At 32.3% G+C, this 17,717-nt stretch overlaps 4 protein-coding genes across 5 annotated transcripts; 1 reads left to right on the top strand and 3 right to left on the bottom strand.

The window, feature by feature from the left end:
- Window positions 1–3,058: 3,058 nt before the first annotated feature.
- Window positions 3,059–5,678, bottom strand: LOC124938173. Of its 2 annotated transcripts, none has more exons than XM_047478561.1 (6): window positions 5,533–5,678; window positions 4,503–5,206; window positions 4,012–4,358; window positions 3,860–3,929; window positions 3,585–3,788; window positions 3,059–3,507 (listed from the first exon to the last, which is right to left on the bottom strand). In XM_047478561.1, the coding sequence occupies exons 2-6, from the start codon at window positions 5,109–5,111 to the stop codon at window positions 3,127–3,129; spliced, it is 1,611 nt and encodes a 536-aa protein (XP_047334517.1). In that variant the 5' UTR covers window positions 5,112–5,206; window positions 5,533–5,678; the 3' UTR covers window positions 3,059–3,126. The 2 variants fall into 2 exon arrangements, with proteins under 2 accessions (XP_047334517.1, XP_047334519.1); XM_047478563.1 differs by having other exon boundaries at window positions 4,503–5,202; window positions 5,533–5,664.
- A 286-nt stretch (window positions 5,679–5,964) lies between these two features.
- Window positions 5,965–8,018, bottom strand: LOC124938172 (pentatricopeptide repeat-containing protein At2g02750). The gene has a single exon (XM_047478560.1). The coding sequence runs from the start codon at window positions 7,949–7,951 to the stop codon at window positions 6,041–6,043; it is 1,911 nt and encodes a 636-aa protein (XP_047334516.1). The 5' UTR covers window positions 7,952–8,018; the 3' UTR covers window positions 5,965–6,040.
- Window positions 8,019–9,761: 1,743 nt separating this feature from the next.
- On the top strand, window positions 9,762–12,098 carry LOC124938059 (ribose-phosphate pyrophosphokinase 4-like). The gene is made up of 7 exons (XM_047478430.1): window positions 9,762–10,002; window positions 10,655–10,970; window positions 11,072–11,167; window positions 11,250–11,318; window positions 11,405–11,533; window positions 11,621–11,720; window positions 11,806–12,098. Exons 1-7 carry the CDS (start codon window positions 9,824–9,826, stop codon window positions 11,937–11,939), a joined length of 1,023 nt encoding a protein of 340 aa, XP_047334386.1. The 5' UTR covers window positions 9,762–9,823; the 3' UTR covers window positions 11,940–12,098.
- LOC124938058 (protein MEI2-like 5) lies at window positions 12,044–16,170 on the bottom strand. The gene is made up of 13 exons (XM_047478429.1): window positions 15,801–16,170; window positions 15,669–15,710; window positions 15,500–15,595; window positions 15,017–15,432; window positions 14,783–14,941; window positions 14,589–14,705; window positions 14,360–14,511; window positions 14,204–14,292; window positions 13,277–14,120; window positions 13,103–13,187; window positions 12,950–13,018; window positions 12,628–12,804; window positions 12,044–12,484 (listed from the first exon to the last, which is right to left on the bottom strand). Exons 2-13 carry the CDS (start codon window positions 15,700–15,702, stop codon window positions 12,389–12,391), a joined length of 2,334 nt encoding a protein of 777 aa, XP_047334385.1. The 5' UTR covers window positions 15,703–15,710; window positions 15,801–16,170; the 3' UTR covers window positions 12,044–12,388.
- Between the last annotated feature and the right edge of the window lie 1,547 nt (window positions 16,171–17,717).

Genomic DNA, 17,717 nt, shown 5'->3' with positions numbered 1-17,717 from the left:
ATTATTTTTTTATATATTATCTTTAATTTTATATTTTATATTTATATATATAATTATTAAATCGCTTATATATAATATTATATATATATATATATTATTATTATTAAATTTTATATAATTATTAAATATTTTATATAATAAATAAATAATATATATATTATTTATTTTTATTTATATATATATATAATTTATATATAATATTTATATAATATATATTTTAAAAAATAATTTAAGTGTTAAAAGTACTTGAGTAGTTAGAAGGTTTCAATTATTTTTAATCTTTCAAATTATTTTTATAAAATATATATTTTATAAATTATATAAATTTATATATATATATATATATATATATATATATATATATATATATATATATAATTAATGATTAGGGATAATCCATATAATTTATTTTTAAACTTTGTTTTATATATATTAAAAATAATTTATTAAAAGTAATTGTAACCTTTCTAACTACTCAAATACTTTTAACACTTAAATTATTTTTTAAAATATATATTATATATAAATTAGTTAAAGATAATATATATAAATTATATATATATATATAGATAAAAATAAATAATATATATATTATTTATTTATTATATAAAAGATTTAATAATTATATAAAATTTAATAATAATATATATATATATAATATTATATAGAAGCGATTTAATAATTATATGTATACATATAAAATATAAGATTAAAGATAATATATAAAAAAAATATTTTAAACTTAAACGGTTAGGTTTAACCAAAAAGTTGAGGAAGGGCCACTGGTGACCTTTATAAAAGTTGAAGGGGCGATTTGTTTCAAAAATTAATTTGAAGGCCAAAAGTGAGCGATTGAGATAGTTTGAGGGCCGCCCAGGTAATTTGCCCATATATATATATATAGGGGCGGAGCCACCCATGGGCTAGGGTGGGCTCCAGCCCCACCTAAATTAAAATCCTAAAAGAAAATATTTTATATATGTGTTTCACATGTGAGTCTTAGCCTAGTTGACTATGTTATTGAAATGTGAATATGAGGTCAGGTGATCAAACCCTAGTTTCACCTTTAACTTATTATATTTTATTTTATAATAATATATAAATAAGATTTATTTATATATAAAATTTTGTAAATCATATAATAATATTATTTATTTTAAAATTATATTTATATAATAATTATACATTATTTTTTATTTATTTCAATATAATTAATAATACAAATTATTTATAAGAGTAAAATATAAAAATAATAATAATAATAATAATAATAGTGTTTTATATTTATTAATTTTAAATTATTTCAAAAATTTATAAGAAAATATAAATTAATATTAATAAACAAGTTAAAATAAAGAATTTGATATCCCTACTCAAGAACTTAACAAATTTCCTAGAATTGATGTTGATGTAAGTTCTTTTAAACTTGATCCAACATTACGTATTCCGATATAGAAATATCCTTTTAATCAAATGGATGAAATTAGACGAGCTTATATCAAGATGGGGTCATATCAACATATTAAGGATGAGTACCCGCCGACCAAATTTGGAAATCAAAATCGACGGTTTCAAAGTCATTGGTTTAAGAAATTTACTTGGTTAGAATACTCTCCTTTGAAAGATGCTGCTTTTTGTTTCTCATGTTTCTTGTTTTAACATAAGCAACCCCAAAACCTACATTTATAATAGATGGATTCAAATATTGAAAGTGAGTTAATGATGAGGATAAATGCTCTTTTGTTATGCATATAAGATATAATATTTCACCACATAATAGGGCAGTTGAATATCTTGATAATCTAATGAATATCCTTGTCATATTGACAAAATACTAAATGCACAGTCTTCAGATGAAAAACAAAATAACAGATTACGGTTTACAGCAACTATTGAAATCACTCGGTGGCTCACTTTGCAAGCGTGTGCATTGAGAGGGCATGACGAGTTTCCATCTTCTAATAATCGTGGAAATTTTATTGAAAAAAAGCGGAACATAGAAAGTTAAATCTGAGATGCAAGTTGGAGTCAGCCCCAGGTAACTTTTCATCCTGGCTCCGCCCCTATATATATATATATATATATATATATATAAAAGATGACGAAGAATTATTTGTCGTATCGTATTTTTGCAGTCATCCTAAAAAATGCAACAATTGTAATTTTAATTTTTATAAATTTGATATATTATTTAGTGTTTAGATTATCATTTAACCGTTTTCATTGTTTAGACGGTATATCGTATTATTTGTAAATTAATTTTGCATATGGAACTCCTTTTTAAATAAAAAACGAAAATTAACTTCTTATAAAAATATATATATATATATATTTAAATAGTGAATAATATATTATATTAAAAACAAAATTATCCTGCTTGCTAGTACTCTACCCGCCGAGTAGTAAAGTACTCATTCCTGTAGTCGATTTTCATTTTACTATCCGACCCTACTCGACGGATATTTTTTTATTACCCGATTAAAATGTAAATTTATATATTTTACTAAAATATTTGTTACAAACAAATATTGAACCTAGAGATTTGTGTGCATGAGTGAGAAAAAAATATTCTCTCCTGCACAAAAATATCTTGAACATTGTCATGTTCGAGACATATTTGAGATAAAAAACTCCTGAACATAGTCATGTTCGAAACAAAATTATCCCAAACACGGGCATGTTCAAAAAAAAAAAAAAAACTCCATAACATGACCATTTTCCAAAAAAAAAAAACCGTAAAAATCCTTAAAAAAAAACCATAAAAACTAGAAGATTAAACTAACTCTAGGATTGATTCTAATATATGGCAAAATATCAAAGACTAAATATGTATTTAACAAATTAAATATTTGTTATCTTTGTTGTTTTTTTAGATAACATATAAATGAATAAATATTTGATGTTTCAATAGTTTTAAATTGATTTATTTATTTTCAACTTTAATATTTATCCCTAAAGAGAACAAAAATTGTGGATTTTAATTTTGGTTAGAATTGGTCTCAAAACCAAAAGAAGCAGCATAAGTTCACTACAATGAGGATCTATCAATATTTATGTACAAAATAGTCAAAAATGACACATTCAAAATAGGAGAGTTTAAAATTATCTCAACAAATTGTGTTATGTTCATTTGATAAGAATATAGCCTTCTCCATCGGGAAGAACAGCAGCCGAAGACATCTTAGTTCGGTTGTTACCTTTCTGTACTTGCGCATGAGACTCGGCTTCTTGTTGAAACATCCTCACAAGCTCTTCCAGCTCTAACTTTCTAACCTCAACTTCTTCTCCACTTGTCGGTTTCTTCATACCAAGATACAACAATCCAATCCCAATTAACACTATTCCTAGTAAAAACAGAATTCCTGTAAACACACCAAACGCGTATGGGGTACTCGTTGATCCTGGAATTCCATCTACATTTATTCCAAATAGACCCGTAATTATTGACAACACAAGACCACAACCTCCAAACACACCCAAATTGTGCGTTACTCTCAGACTTTCGTCCTGCAAATAGTAGTGATCATCATTAGAAAACTCCTCAAAATAAATGCATAGAAAAAACTAGTGAAAACCATCATTACCTGCAATGAAGCTCTAACTGTGCTCTGCATCACATCTTGAATTGTAAACAATCGATCACGGACTGCTTCTTGCTCTTGAATCATATGCCTTGTCGACTTCCTTATTCCTTCCAGCAAATTCCTTGTCGTGTTTCCTCTCAAATGTTGAACTAGTTCGAAAATGATTTCTTCTCTTGCGTGAAGAGACCATTTTACTCTAATAACCTATACTACACATTAAGTAATGATTAAGATATAGTATTATTTGACATCAAAAGAAGGGGTACTTTACTTACTTGAGTTGATAATCTTCTAATTTCCTGATTTAAAATTATGCTGAATAAATGCATATCTTCGTGTGTTCTCCTGTATATTCAAAAGTGAATCATGCATATAGTTAAAGTAGTAAAAATAACTGAGCCAACTGAAAATTGCATTAAAACAACACCTATTCATGAATTTCAACTCGATTTCATCAGCCGCACCAAAGATCGATTTGCGAAACAGCCTATCATCCCACCGAGCAAGGCGGCACGCCAAAAGAGCAATAACTTCGTGAATTGTCCTTGGAATGTTTACACCTCCAGCAGCGAGCAGCTCCTGCACTTCTGCAATTCCCAGAACATTCACGTGTTCCATGAACGAAGGACCTTTAGCATGCATTGCCGTTACTAAAAAATGTTGTGCCTGCCATGATCTTATAACCACAGGGATATCATCTTCATTCACTAATGGGTCGCCTGCTGATTGACCCAAAAGTTCAAAAAGCAATCCACCTGCTACTCTCACAGGAACCTGTTGATTGAGACTCATTAATTCACTAATTCCTTTAGTTTTAGAAATACTAAATACAATTTCAGTTTTTTACATTCATCTTTTTCTCTAGAATTTCGAATAATCGCAAAAATAGAGAATAAAAACGAACAAACAGAATATTACCTCATAAAGTAGATGCTTCATTCGTTCACTTATCAATTTACTTTCATCTCTTAAAGCAACACTTATAGCAGGATGCAACCATTGTGCATTACCCAACCAAGAATTTACAAAAGGATGGCCAGCTGTTATATTGCACCACCACGTCGGGCCTATGGGACGTTCCCAATATGGAGCTGCTATTTCTGCAACTGTGATATCATCTTCTTCATCTGACATCCAACAAGGTTGATTCGTCCAACCAGAATCACCTTGCACAGTCTGGACAAGCTCTGAAATCCTAGCCCAACCAATTGGGATCCAATAACTACCCGAGAATCTATCATTCACATTGAAACATCCAGATTGAGAATTTGGTTTACTAGTGTTAGAATCGTCTAATGACTTGGTATTCATGTTTCCTCCATCTTTCTCTTCCAATGAATTATCAACTCTAGGTCTAGGAGGCACTTGTCTTTTGAGTATCTCGTTGCTTCTCCAACCAGATTTATAACTACCGTCCTTATTTGTTCCCTTAACAAACTCAAAAGCGCAAACGAGTCCATCAGTCCATAACTCATTGTACAACAAACCATCTCTATTGTAGTGCATTTTCTGACTGGGATTTGTCATTGCACTAGTAGTTGATCAGAAAACTGAATCAGCTTCAAGCATTAGCCCTCAAATTTCATTTCCAAAAAAAGGAAGAGATCACCATCATCCACTAGCTTTTCACCACATGAATTTACATACAGATCAGTTACTTCTAATTGAAGATATTATAAAAGTATGTAATAAAAGCCAAACTTATAATTTGTGTTATCTGGCTTGAATTTGAGATAGAAAACATAGAAAATTCAGAAGATCTTGAAACCAAAGTGCGAATCACAGACCAAAAATTTCAACAGATCCGGTTAGTGCATGCTTTTGGTAATTTGATTATCCAAACTTTAGAACATGCTTATTAACTGATTCGGAAAAAGATGCATAACAAATGAAAAGAACAACAGAGTTGATTGATTATTCATGCATATAACAAATCAGACACCATTACCAGCTGATCAGATGATGATGAGCCGCACCGGACTAGGAAGAAGATGAGAGCGCCTCTGATTTGGCACCGCTTGGTGCTCGGATAGAGAGGGAGTTTCAGCCAAGGATTTTCCCAATGAATTGGTCGATTTCTCATCATGACAAGTGGACTTCCAGAACTTACCAGTTCTTTCTATTTTATTTTTACTCATTTCACTTTATATATTTTATTCTAAATTGTTTACAGAGATTTTAAAAAACATAACTGCAACAAAGTCCTGAATTCTATCTGACGACAAGTTTTGTGTGTTTACAGTCATGTACTTAATTCGCGGGATTAGTGAAAACATTTTAAGTAAATTAAAGAAAAATAAATTCACTTACAAAATTAAATATACATTTTTGTTAAAAATGATGCCAACTTGGACAAAGAAGGGGTTGTTACTTATTACAATATGTCAATCTCAACTTTGAAAAGAATTTTAACAAAGAAACCAAGCTTCATAATAAAAAAAAGCTGTAGAATCTCCTCATTGATAATTTAAACACCTTATATCAGTCACTCCATTAATGAAGCTTAAAGCCGGGAGCTTTTTCAATTTTCTGCTATTCAATCTTTCTCTAGTCTTGTGAGCATCTCTCCACCTTCCATGATATGCATATATACCGGACAGGATTACAAATGGCAGAGGATTTTCTGGTTCTAATTCTGAAAGTTCTTTAGCCATTTCTTCTCCTATACTGATATTTGAATTATCAACACAAACACTGAGCAGAGAAGCACAAACAGACGGAGCAGGTTCACTGATTTCATGGAACAGTTCCCTCGCTTCATCAAGATATCCGGAACGACCAAGGAGATCAATCACACAACTCAAATGCTTGGATTTTGGGATTACGCCATGATCTTTGTTCATCGATAGGAAAGTTTTCAATCCTCTGTCAACTAAACCATTATGACTGCACATAGATAAGATTATAAGGAATGTAGCCTCATTCGGTTGTATATTCTCTTGTATCATCTGATAAAAAATCCGAAAAGCAGATTCTGTTTCAGCGTTTCTCCCATACCCATCAATCATTGCATTCCAAATTGACGGGTCATCAGATCTTGTCTTCTTCGACTGGTCGAAAGTCTTTTGTGCCCACAAAAATTGGCCGCACTTCATGTACATGTCTACTAGAGCTGTGGAAATGAACTCATCATCCACAAAACATAAATATGTTCTAATAATGTAACCATGAACTTCTTTCCCAAGCTGCAAAGCAGAAAGAGAAGAACAAGCAGGTAACAAACATGTCAAAGATTTTAAACTTGGAACTGCACCAATTGATAGCATCTTCCTGAAAACAAATAAAGCTTCTTTATTCTTTCCAATCTGTGAAAACCCACAAATCAACGAGTTCCATGTTGCTAAATCTGGTTCTATTCCTTCAACACCTGAAAACAACTTCATGAAAAGTTCAATTGCGTGGTCACTTTGTCCATTCAACATCATTCCAGCAATCATACAGTTCCAGGTTGTCAAGTTCCTGTTTCCGTTAAGTTCATCAAACACCTTGTAGGCCAAACTCCAGTGACCACATTTTGAGTACAAATCAATTAGTGCAGTTCCCGCCTTGGTGTCAGATCCCATGTTAATTTTATGCAAAATCCCATGAATCTGCCTACCAAATCCAACACACCCAAGAACCGAGCATGCAGAGAGAACTGATATCATAGTGACTGAATTGGGTGGTGATGATTCATCAGAGCATCTATGCATTTCCTTGAAAACATCTAAAGCAAGAAGAGGAACCCCATTCTGCAAAATTCCTGAAATGTAGGCATTATAACAAACCACATTTTTTGTTTCTATATTCTTAAAAACTTTGGCAGCCGAACCCAACTCTCCACGACTCGAGTACATGGTCACTAACGACGTTGCAGCATAGATCTCAGACTCAACACCTAACTTAACCGCCCAGCAGTGTACTTGATGACCATTACTCGGACTCGACGACGACGACAACAAGCAAGCTATAGTAACCGAATTGGGCCTAACAGCTTGTTTACTGAGAAGTCGCTTGAACATTTTGAAAGACCCATCAATATCCCCGTTTTTCAGGAACCCGGAGATAACGGCATTGAATGAAGCCAAGCTCCGTTCATGCATTTCATCGAATACCTTAAGGGCATCATCTGGACATCCAAGTTTCATGTATGCATCGGTGAGAGCAGTTGATGCGTATACGTCCGCGTGAAACCCAGTCTTTATGAGATGGATATGAAGCATATGACAAAGGGAAACTTGTTGTAGCAAGCCGCAGACTTTGAATAGAGAAGGGAATGCGAATTTATCAGGACTAATGGAGGCGGCGGCATGGCTTCTTGAGTAAAGAGACAGGGCTAGATCTCTGTATAGGCCATTCCCAATGAGATTCGAAATCTCGCGTTTCATGAGGTGTTTGAGAAACCAATAGAATCGTCCATTTACGAGATGAATCTAGTCATGGCTGTTGGAGCAGAACCAACGGCAACAACGATGGACTGTGTACTTCCTATAATAATTAAGAATATTGATTTTTATAACAAAATGATATATTATAATAAAAAAAATTAAAAAATTAAAATAATTGATCATTAAAAAAATCTCTCTCTCTCTATATATAATTATCTCATATATATATTTATATAAATCATCCTATATTTTTATAATTTAAATCTCTTATATTTTTAAACATTTACTTAACTCATGTATCTTTTACATATCAAAATCAAAACAATGCAATATATTGTGTTATTTGATTATAAAAAAATATTTCCTCAACTATTAAATTACTCCATTCTTTAATTAAAATAAATTTTATAACTTAAAAATTAAAAAAAAAATTAATAATTTAATTCAAATAATTAATTTGTACTCACATGAAATTACAATTAATAATCTATTTTGTTTGGATTAACTCAATATAGTATGCTTGTTTTTTTTTTATAAAAAAATGTTAAGTTATATTGGATTTTTAATTAGTTTAATTATTATAATATTTTTTATATTTAAAATCTAATAAAAATAAAGTATGTCATTAATATAGATAAAATGAGTCATTTGATAGTTATAATGATAATAATGTGAGAAGAAAATTATATAAAATTTCAAAAAATATGCCAGAGCAAACTTAATTTCATTTTTTATAAAATTAATTTGGTTTGGTGATGTGTTTAAAAAATAATTATAGTGGTTAAACTCTTAATTTAATGATAAAACACATAAAAAAATATCTTTTAAATAATTAAAATAAATGTCAATTTCTTTAATGAAAGAAAATAATTAGTAACATTAAAAATAAAATAATTGTTAACTTTTTATATTTATTATTTTATTATTTTCATTCTCTAGCATTAACTTTGTCTTTTTTTTCAAAAAAGGAAAATAATAAAAGAAGATTGGTATACAAAATGTAAGAATAAAATTCTCATTTTGACTAAACAAGATTGTGATTAGAATTAATTGAATTAGGCACTTGTGGATTAAACCAAGCCAAGTATCTGGCATCTTGCTACAACTAAAAAAAAGTAAAATAAAAAAAATAAAAAATACTCCCGCCATTCTTACCTTGTTTGATATGAAAATAATTGACTATATCACTTAACATTATTTTTTTCCACATATTTAAATAATTGACCAAAACATATTTTAAAACTCCTTATTATAAATTTAAAGTAAGAGTAAATAAAAAAATTAACAAAAATAATATATATTTTAAAAACATTAATTTTTCTAAATAATTCAACATCAAACAAAGTCTATTGTTTTGTAATCTTACCTATTAGGAATTTGATTCCTATGGAACAAGATTCTGTTAATCAGTTATAATATCTGTTGACCAAAAGTGTGGGTCACGCGCTACTCCACTAACGTACTTCTAAAAATTTATCTTGCCTACACTAATTAATTTAATAAACTATTAACATTAAATAAAAAAAATACTTCTCATAATCAATGTTTAAGTAATTATGTAAAAGTAGTATCTAGAATAAATGAAGAAACTCTACTTTTATTATTATTATTATAACATTTTATTTTAATTAATAATAAATAAATATTTATATTTTAAGAATAAAATACATGATTCTGTTAATCAGTTTTAATAACAAATTAAAACGATACCAAAATTACGAAAAAGAACTTAGTGTGGGTCCCGCGCTACTCCACTATCGATTATCATGATCAATGCAGGGGTCTGGCTTTGCTCTGTTTGAACTTTTGAACAATCGTCGCTCTCCTTTCTCTCTCTCTCTCTCTCTCAATCTCTCTCCGCCGCATATAACAATGCCTAGTGAAGCCTTGCAGCCGACTGAGGGAGCTGAAATCATTATCAAGGCGGAAGTCCAGGCGGAGAAGCAGCAAACTAAGCAAGTGCTTTTGTTTTATTGCACGGAATCTGAAGATCTTGCTCGGAAAGTTGCCGCTCAATCGGAGTTCATTCAACTCCAATCCATCAACTGGAGGTTCTCTCTCTCTATATATATATCTATATCTATATATGATTATATGTATCTATATAGTGTATTAGTACTTCATTTTGATGAACTTTGTATCTATCTGTATGAGTGACTGAGCGCAAAGCTATTGGCATTCATGTTTTACGATGATTTTGAATGAGTTAGTATTATTAGTTAGTACTTCATTCTGATGTACTTTCTATATATCTGTATGAGTTACTGAGCACAAAGCTATTGGCATTCATGTTTTACGATGCTTTTGAATGAGCTTGATATTCATTGTTTCATGACCTAGTTTATTAGAAATATCCTGTTTCGCAGTCAGGTCTGGACAAATGACAATAGGATTTGATTTACGGTAGAGAAACTGCAACATTCTACTATTTGTTATAAACTTTTTATCTATCTGTATGAGTAACTATGCACAAAGCTATTGGCATTCATGTTTTACGATGATTTTGAGTGAGCTTAATATTCATTGTTTCATGACCTAGTTTATTAGAAAAATCCTGCTTCGCAGTAGGTCTGGACAATAGGATTTGATTTATGGTAGAGAAACCGCAACATTCTACTAGTTGCTGTAAACTTTTTGTGTCAAATTCTTGGATGATAAATTCACTTGTATAATTCCTCTGAGGCAATGTATTGTATTCATCAGGAGTTTTGATGACGGATTTCCAAACTTATTCATTAATAAAGCGCATAATATTCGAGGGCAGCATGTGGCCTTTTTGGCATCCTTTAGTTCTCCTGCAGTTATCTTTGAGCAGCTATCTGTCATATACTCACTTCCACGGCTGTTTGTTGCTTCTTTCACTTTGGTGTTACCTTTCTTTCCTACTGGCTCATTTGAACGTATGGAAGTGGAAGGAGATGTCGCTACGGCTTTTACTATGGCTAGAATTCTAACGAATGTTCCGATATCAAGAGGTGGTCCAACAAGCCTAGTCACTTTCGACATTCATGCTTTACAGGTTTGTATTTTGAACATCTGGAATTTGTCATCTTCCATATGAACTTAACATTATTTCATTGCCTGAAAAGCTCTATTGACTCGATATTTCATGTTCTGCAGGAACGATTCTATTTTGGAGATCAGGTCCTTCCTTGTTTTGAATCTGGTATCCCTCTTTTGAAGCAACGCCTTCATCAGCTTGCTGAATCTGAGAAAGTAAATTATCATTAACTTCATATATGTTTTGTTATGTGTTTCTATCCATTGCTCTAGTTAATTTTTTTACATATTTTTTCAGATTGTTGTAGCATTTCCAGATGATGGAGCTTGGAAGAGATTTCACAAGCTACTGGATAATTTCCCCATGGCAAGTTTACGACATTTGTGAGCTGTTATTATTGTTGTATACATAATTATCTTTAATCGCTAATTTTATCATCAACTTTTTGGCAGGTGGTTTGCAACAAGGTTCGAGAAGGCGATAAACGGATCGTACGACTGAAGGAGGGTGAACCTAAAGGTTGTCATGTTGTCATAGTTGATGATTTGGTGCAATCAGGAGGTACACTGCTCGAGTGTCAGGTAATTTTCGTTTATCAATCTACAAATCACATGGGTAAATGATTGGAAATGAATTAATTCGATTTTTTTCCTTTTTGTTTCCAATAGAAAGTTTTGGCAGATAAAGGTGCTGCAAAAGTGAGTGCATATGTTACCCATGCAGTATTTCCCAAGCGCTCGTGGGACAAGTTCATACACAAGAGTGAAGGTAAATCATTATATTTTGTTAACTATAACTGTGTTTATATCAATCTGTATTTGGTTTCTAAAATGGAATTAGCTTTCATCAACAGATAACTCGGATAAGGCATTCACATACTTCTGGATCACAGATTCATGCCCTCTTACTGTCAAAGCTATTGGTAATAAGTCGCCTTTTGAAATCCTTAGTCTAGCAGGATCCATAGCTGATGCCCTACAGATATGATTTGATGCTTGTAATTAAGCATGTATTCCTATTCTAGATTTGACCTCTTTTTGAAGGTTAGAAACTATGATACTCTCTTTCTACCAGCATCTAAAAAACTTGGCTGATGCATAAATAAATGGAAAGATATGCATAATATCACTTTAGAGTTCTATTTTACAATCTATACACTTAGAAAGGAATATTTATATACTAACTAGAACAAAAGAAAACAGAAAGAATATTCACTAGGACACAACCTTGATTAATCCGCTTTAAGAAAACAGAAAGAAAATGCTTCCTCTGCTTCTTTCTTCAATGAAGTCTTGCCAAATAAATATTTGCAGTGCCCTAAGTTTATTATTGTACTTTGGATGTCTGTACCAGGTTTGTTAAAAATGGAAAACCCACAATAGTACCAGGTTTGTTTGTTGAGAATGAGCTGGCTCTCCTTATCATGGTTTGGCTATTCAGGTTAGATTGCTTTTAGGGCTTTCAAGTGAATCACCAGTGTAAGACCCATCAGATTGACGAATAAGAATGTTCAGGTTGCTGTTGAGAGGTTCCTAGATTAAACAAAATTCCAAACCTTAGGCATGTCCAACCATCAAACAAATTATGTTTCAAGTGTTGTGACGTAATTTTGAAGATTAGAATTGAGAGAATGCTGGTAATAATTGGAATCCTTAATAGTGGATAAAATTATTACCTGATCGGTACCCTGGGCTTCGGACTGAAACAGAATAGGACGACAATGCTTATCTTCATTCATTAGACTTGAATTCTGGAAATGTGAAACAAGAGCTGTCTTCCCTTGAATCCTTGCATAAGCCAAGGAAGCAACTTTTTCGCTATTGAACTTTTCCCATTTCTTCCCATTAAATGCCTGAATAGGAAAATCTTACAACTTCAATACTTCCTCCATTTGTTTAGCATATATGTTAAATATTGGTAACAAAATAGATTGTCAACACTAAACATTTGGTTCGAGAAACTATTCCATATCCAAGATGCAGGAGAAAGACATTAACCTCATAGAAGGGAATAATATGTGAAGGAGAAATCATGTTGATAAAAGCATAACCCACATTGCATTTGTTCTGCAATCAAAGGACAAACTATCAGTTTTATTTTTTCCTCGGGTTTTCTTTCTTTTCCTATGTGAAACAATCATAGTTTCTTACCTTGAAATCTATTGGCAAATAGAGAAAATCATAACAATTGCTATGATTTTCATCAATGGCTGCAAGCAACATCTTTGAGGTGTACCTAAAACACAAAATAAGACTTTTAGACCATTGTGTATGCAACATCTATGTGTGCATTATTTAAAATTTTCACTAAAAAGATCATCTTACTTATTTGGAATGTTTTTAAGCATCAAAGTTGTTCTGATATCTTCACAATTCTTAATCTTGTCCAAATCAAGCTGATATTGCTTCTTCATCTCCATTTGGTTGACGTTATAGTCGATTCGCCTGCTTCGACTAAAGTCAAGTAATCCATCATCACTACTGGTTACTCCACCCATTCCTTGAAACGGACCATTCCCAAAGAATAAAGGCCTAGTACTCGACAATGGCATTATTTTTGAATTTGAAGAACCACTTTCGTTAATATTCTCTGTATGTCCAAAACCGAGATTTATAGCCGAACGGACACCTCCATTCATCATCATGTGACCCCTATCCATTCCACCAAATGGAACTCGATTCATGAAGGAGGTTTCAGGCGAGTCTGGGTAGTAACCCCCCAAGTTCAAATCAGGAGGGAAAACAGAGGGTGCAGATCCAACATAGTGCTGCTGGTGAAGCGAACTTGAGAAAATTCTGCGATGATTAGTTTCTGAGTAAACTTGTCCCTGGGATGTAAATTGCTGTCCTACTGAAGAATTGGAGCATTCTGAGACAGGAGAAGAGGGACTAGTACCCCAAAGAAACTGAGGACCAGACAACATTCCAATGCCAGACGAAGCAGAATTCGATTCGCCAAGAGTTTGTCTTGAACTAGTAAAGGTAGATGTTGAGTGGCCAATTACCTGGTTTGAAACCCTAGAAGTGTTGGAAACATGGGTAGGTAGAATGGTGGCCAATCCAGACAAATGATTGCTCTTCATTGGGCTTATAGGTCCGAATTTTGGCGATTGACTGAGGCTTTGAAGAGGACTGTGATCGACTGGACTACCCAAATGTGGCCAGTAACCTACCATAGGTGCACTCCATTTCAGCACACAAAAGGATTATAGTACTAAAGTATAGTAGTATAGTATAAACAAATGATAATACCTGGAGGGGAGACGGCTATTGGAGAACCTACTTGCTGTCTAAATCGGACATCATCATACTCAGGGTCCTGACTCAATTGCTGCATCAAGCTGAAGATAGATTTTGCAAATTAGAATGCTGCATACAGCCTTCCTGCTACGAAAATTACAAACGTACCTCCTGCGTGCCCCACCAGGCCGGCTTGCTTCAAGCTTCATGCGTTTGCCAGCTATTTCAATCCTGTCCAGAGCTTGTAGAGCTGTTTCTGCTGCTCTAACATCGTAAAACTCAATGAACTTCTGATGTCGTTTGTGTGGTGTTTCCCTGATCTGCACTTGGATAATGAACAGATTAAGTCATTGAAACAAGTAGAGAAGTTGGAAACGCCACATCATATTGATGATACCTCTTTGACCTCTCCATAAGCACCAAAGATTTGAAAGAGAATATCATTAGATACAGAAGCATCCAGATTGAACGCAACAAGGGTTCCTTGATTTACATCCTTTTCAGACGGATTATCCTGAAAACCAAACCATTTAGCCTTTACATGTTGTTTATGGCTCAATGCGAAACAAAAGAGTGAGGTGGGTTGATCACCTTGGGAATAGAGAAATGAATATCCAACTTTCTGCGTCTGAGGGGTTTATTTTGTAAAGCACGCATTGCATTTCGAGCATCTCGAATGTCATAGTAAGATATCATCACAAACCCTCTGTGTTTGCTTGCAGTGTACATAGTTCTGATATCTCCATATTGCTTCAGGTACAAAAAAGAAGATGAATGAAATAAGAATGACCCATCCAATTAGAGATGAGAAAAGGACTTGCTTACTTGAAATAGAGAATGGAGTTCAGAATCTTCAATGTTACTATTAATATTCCTAACAAACAATGTCCTCGAAGGATGTTCTCCATTCGGATGTTCCCCAGCTACTACTGCTGTTGTATTTGGAACAACAGGGTAGTAATGACCACCACCCATCGGAGGAGGAATGAGGATTCCATTTCCACCATCAGAAAAGTTTAGTTTCGATAAGCCGCCAACAATTTTATTACTAATATCATCTTGTGACGACTCCAATTCCATCCCACCACCACTGTAGAAAAAATCATCTTCCAATTCCTCCAATTGCGAGGGTAAATTATTAAGGTCAAAATCTAAAAGCTCATTTTCATCTCTTGGAAGAACCAAACAACTTCTTCCTATTCCATTTCCACCACTATCATCGTGCAGGTCAGGGTAATTCACTACATAATAACCAAAACAAATGAATCATTTCATCTCGATGAAGAATATAAAGAAAGACACACATACATTTATCATAAGGGAAGACAGGCAAGGAAGTGGAAAACATGCTTGCATCAAATGTCATGCTTTTAGAACTTTCAGCTGTTGGAATTTTATACAATCCTGCAACCCAACCAATTTACAAATGTCAAACAGCTAGTTGTCTAGGATATATGTCATCAGAGAATAGTAGTACCTGAAACTAAATCCTGTTGTTGTTTTTGATCCATTTTGTCACCTTGTTTTCACAAAAGACAGGACACAGGACAAAAGACACAATTGAAGACCTCAGGGTAATAAACCTAAATTGAGTAAAGTGGGGGCCTACCTCATGGAAATGTTGATTCAATTCCCCAATCCCCTGATCCAAATGAAGCAGAAACTTAGCCGGAGACCAAAGATCAAACAAGCCCTTAAACAACAACAAGAGAATTAACAGCTTCTTCTTCTTCTTCTTCGAAAGAGTATAGAGAGAGAAAAAGAAACATGGCACCCTCTCTGCAGACAGCACAGAATAAGACAGGACAGAATATATATATATAATGAATGATTGGAGTTTGGAGTTGGAGGGAACTCAAACAAGAAGAAGAAGAAGAAGAAGAGAGGACTTCATTTCATTTGATTAATTGAGAAGATGCTTTTCTCTCTCTTCTCTTTCTCTTTCTCTGAGTAGAATTATTTGGCTGTATTTCAGAATTCTCTTCAAGTCCGTTGACACAACTACTACTCCTCCTCTTCCCATGAGGTTGCTCCAATTTACGAATTTACCAATTGCATCTCAACCAATCAACCTTCACATGTCTATGTGATCCTGACCGCACATGATTATATCCCATACCATTAAACATATAATTTGTTTATTCTACGTGACGTGCTTCTCTTTTTATAAACTTATGGGGACCTTGTTTTATTTAGGTTTATTAATAATGACTATAAAATAAGTCCTTCAGCATCTAAATCTACACAGTTTCTTATTATATGAGCTTAATTAATATATACTATCATTGAATTAATTGCACTTCCATAAGTCATATGGTTGGTTAATTATTTGAATAGCAATAAATTAGTTTCCCATCCATTGTTTGGAGATCATTATTATCATGTATCTTTCTAGTTTTCTTTTTCTTTTTCTTTTTCTTCTAAATGATTACTTCAATCAAACCAGATTTAAGAAAAAATTTCATCTTATACCATTCCCCCTATTTCTTTTATCTTCTTTCAAATTTGTCTACCACTAGATGTTTTAATTTTAAGTATGTATATTTTATTTTTATAAAATTTAAATTTTAAACAAAAGATTCCACTAAAAATCCAAATAACTACTCTTGAACTTTCACTAATATTTAATTTTACTTATAAATTTTTTATATCAAAATATTTACTATTGTTGTGGTTAGAGCACTTTTCATGTGTCATTAAATTTTCACTAACATTTAGTTGGGGTATAAGGGTTTTGCTAGTTTGCACCATGAGATTTATGGATTAATTTTGAGGATAAATTATTTTGTTGATCCAATGTGTGTGTTTGTGTGTTTTAAGAAATTTGTTGATACAATGTGTGTTGCACTCAACTTGCACTATTTGAAATTCCAAATTTTGCTGGATTTTGGACTTTGACTTTATTATTTTATATTTTGTCATTTTAAATGAAACAATATCATTTTATTTCCTTTAACTTGCATCAAAATTCAAGATCTCTCCAAAATATGCATAAACTTATTTTACTTATTGAATAACTTAAATTGTTTTTTTTTTTGGTTAATTTTATTTTTTTTAATTATTTTATTTGACTTTAGATTTATTTATTTCAAGAATTGTGATTCAGTATATGCACACAAAAAAAATTGTATAAATTATTTAAATTTAACCAGAAACACAGAATAAAGGATTGTGTGGTGATGATAATTAAGTGGTTAACTGTTTATAATTAAATAATATAAAATTACAAAAATTACATATGTAAAAAAAGATGGAACAACGGATTAAACACACATCTCGCAAACACATTTAACCAGACGCAGAATTTGTAAAATGGGACAACGGATTAAATACATATCTTGCAAACACATTAACCAGACGCAGAATTTGTCGTATTACGTGCTCGAATTCAGAACCTCGGGAGGCTGAAAATATTAATCTCTTGTTCCCGTTAGACTATAAAAGAGGATAAAATCACATGTATTATTCAACTTATTAGGTTATATATTTAGTTGCTATTAGTATATAATTACTTTACTTAAGGAAG

The sequence above is a fragment of the Impatiens glandulifera genome, chromosome 5 (genome assembly GCF_907164915.1).
Source record: "Impatiens glandulifera chromosome 5, dImpGla2.1, whole genome shotgun sequence".
In the NCBI taxonomy this organism is placed as follows: Eukaryota; Viridiplantae; Streptophyta; class Magnoliopsida; order Ericales; family Balsaminaceae; genus Impatiens; species Impatiens glandulifera.
The sequence above is the reverse complement of the archived record's forward strand: the minus strand, read 5'-3'. Positions and strand labels throughout refer to the sequence as shown.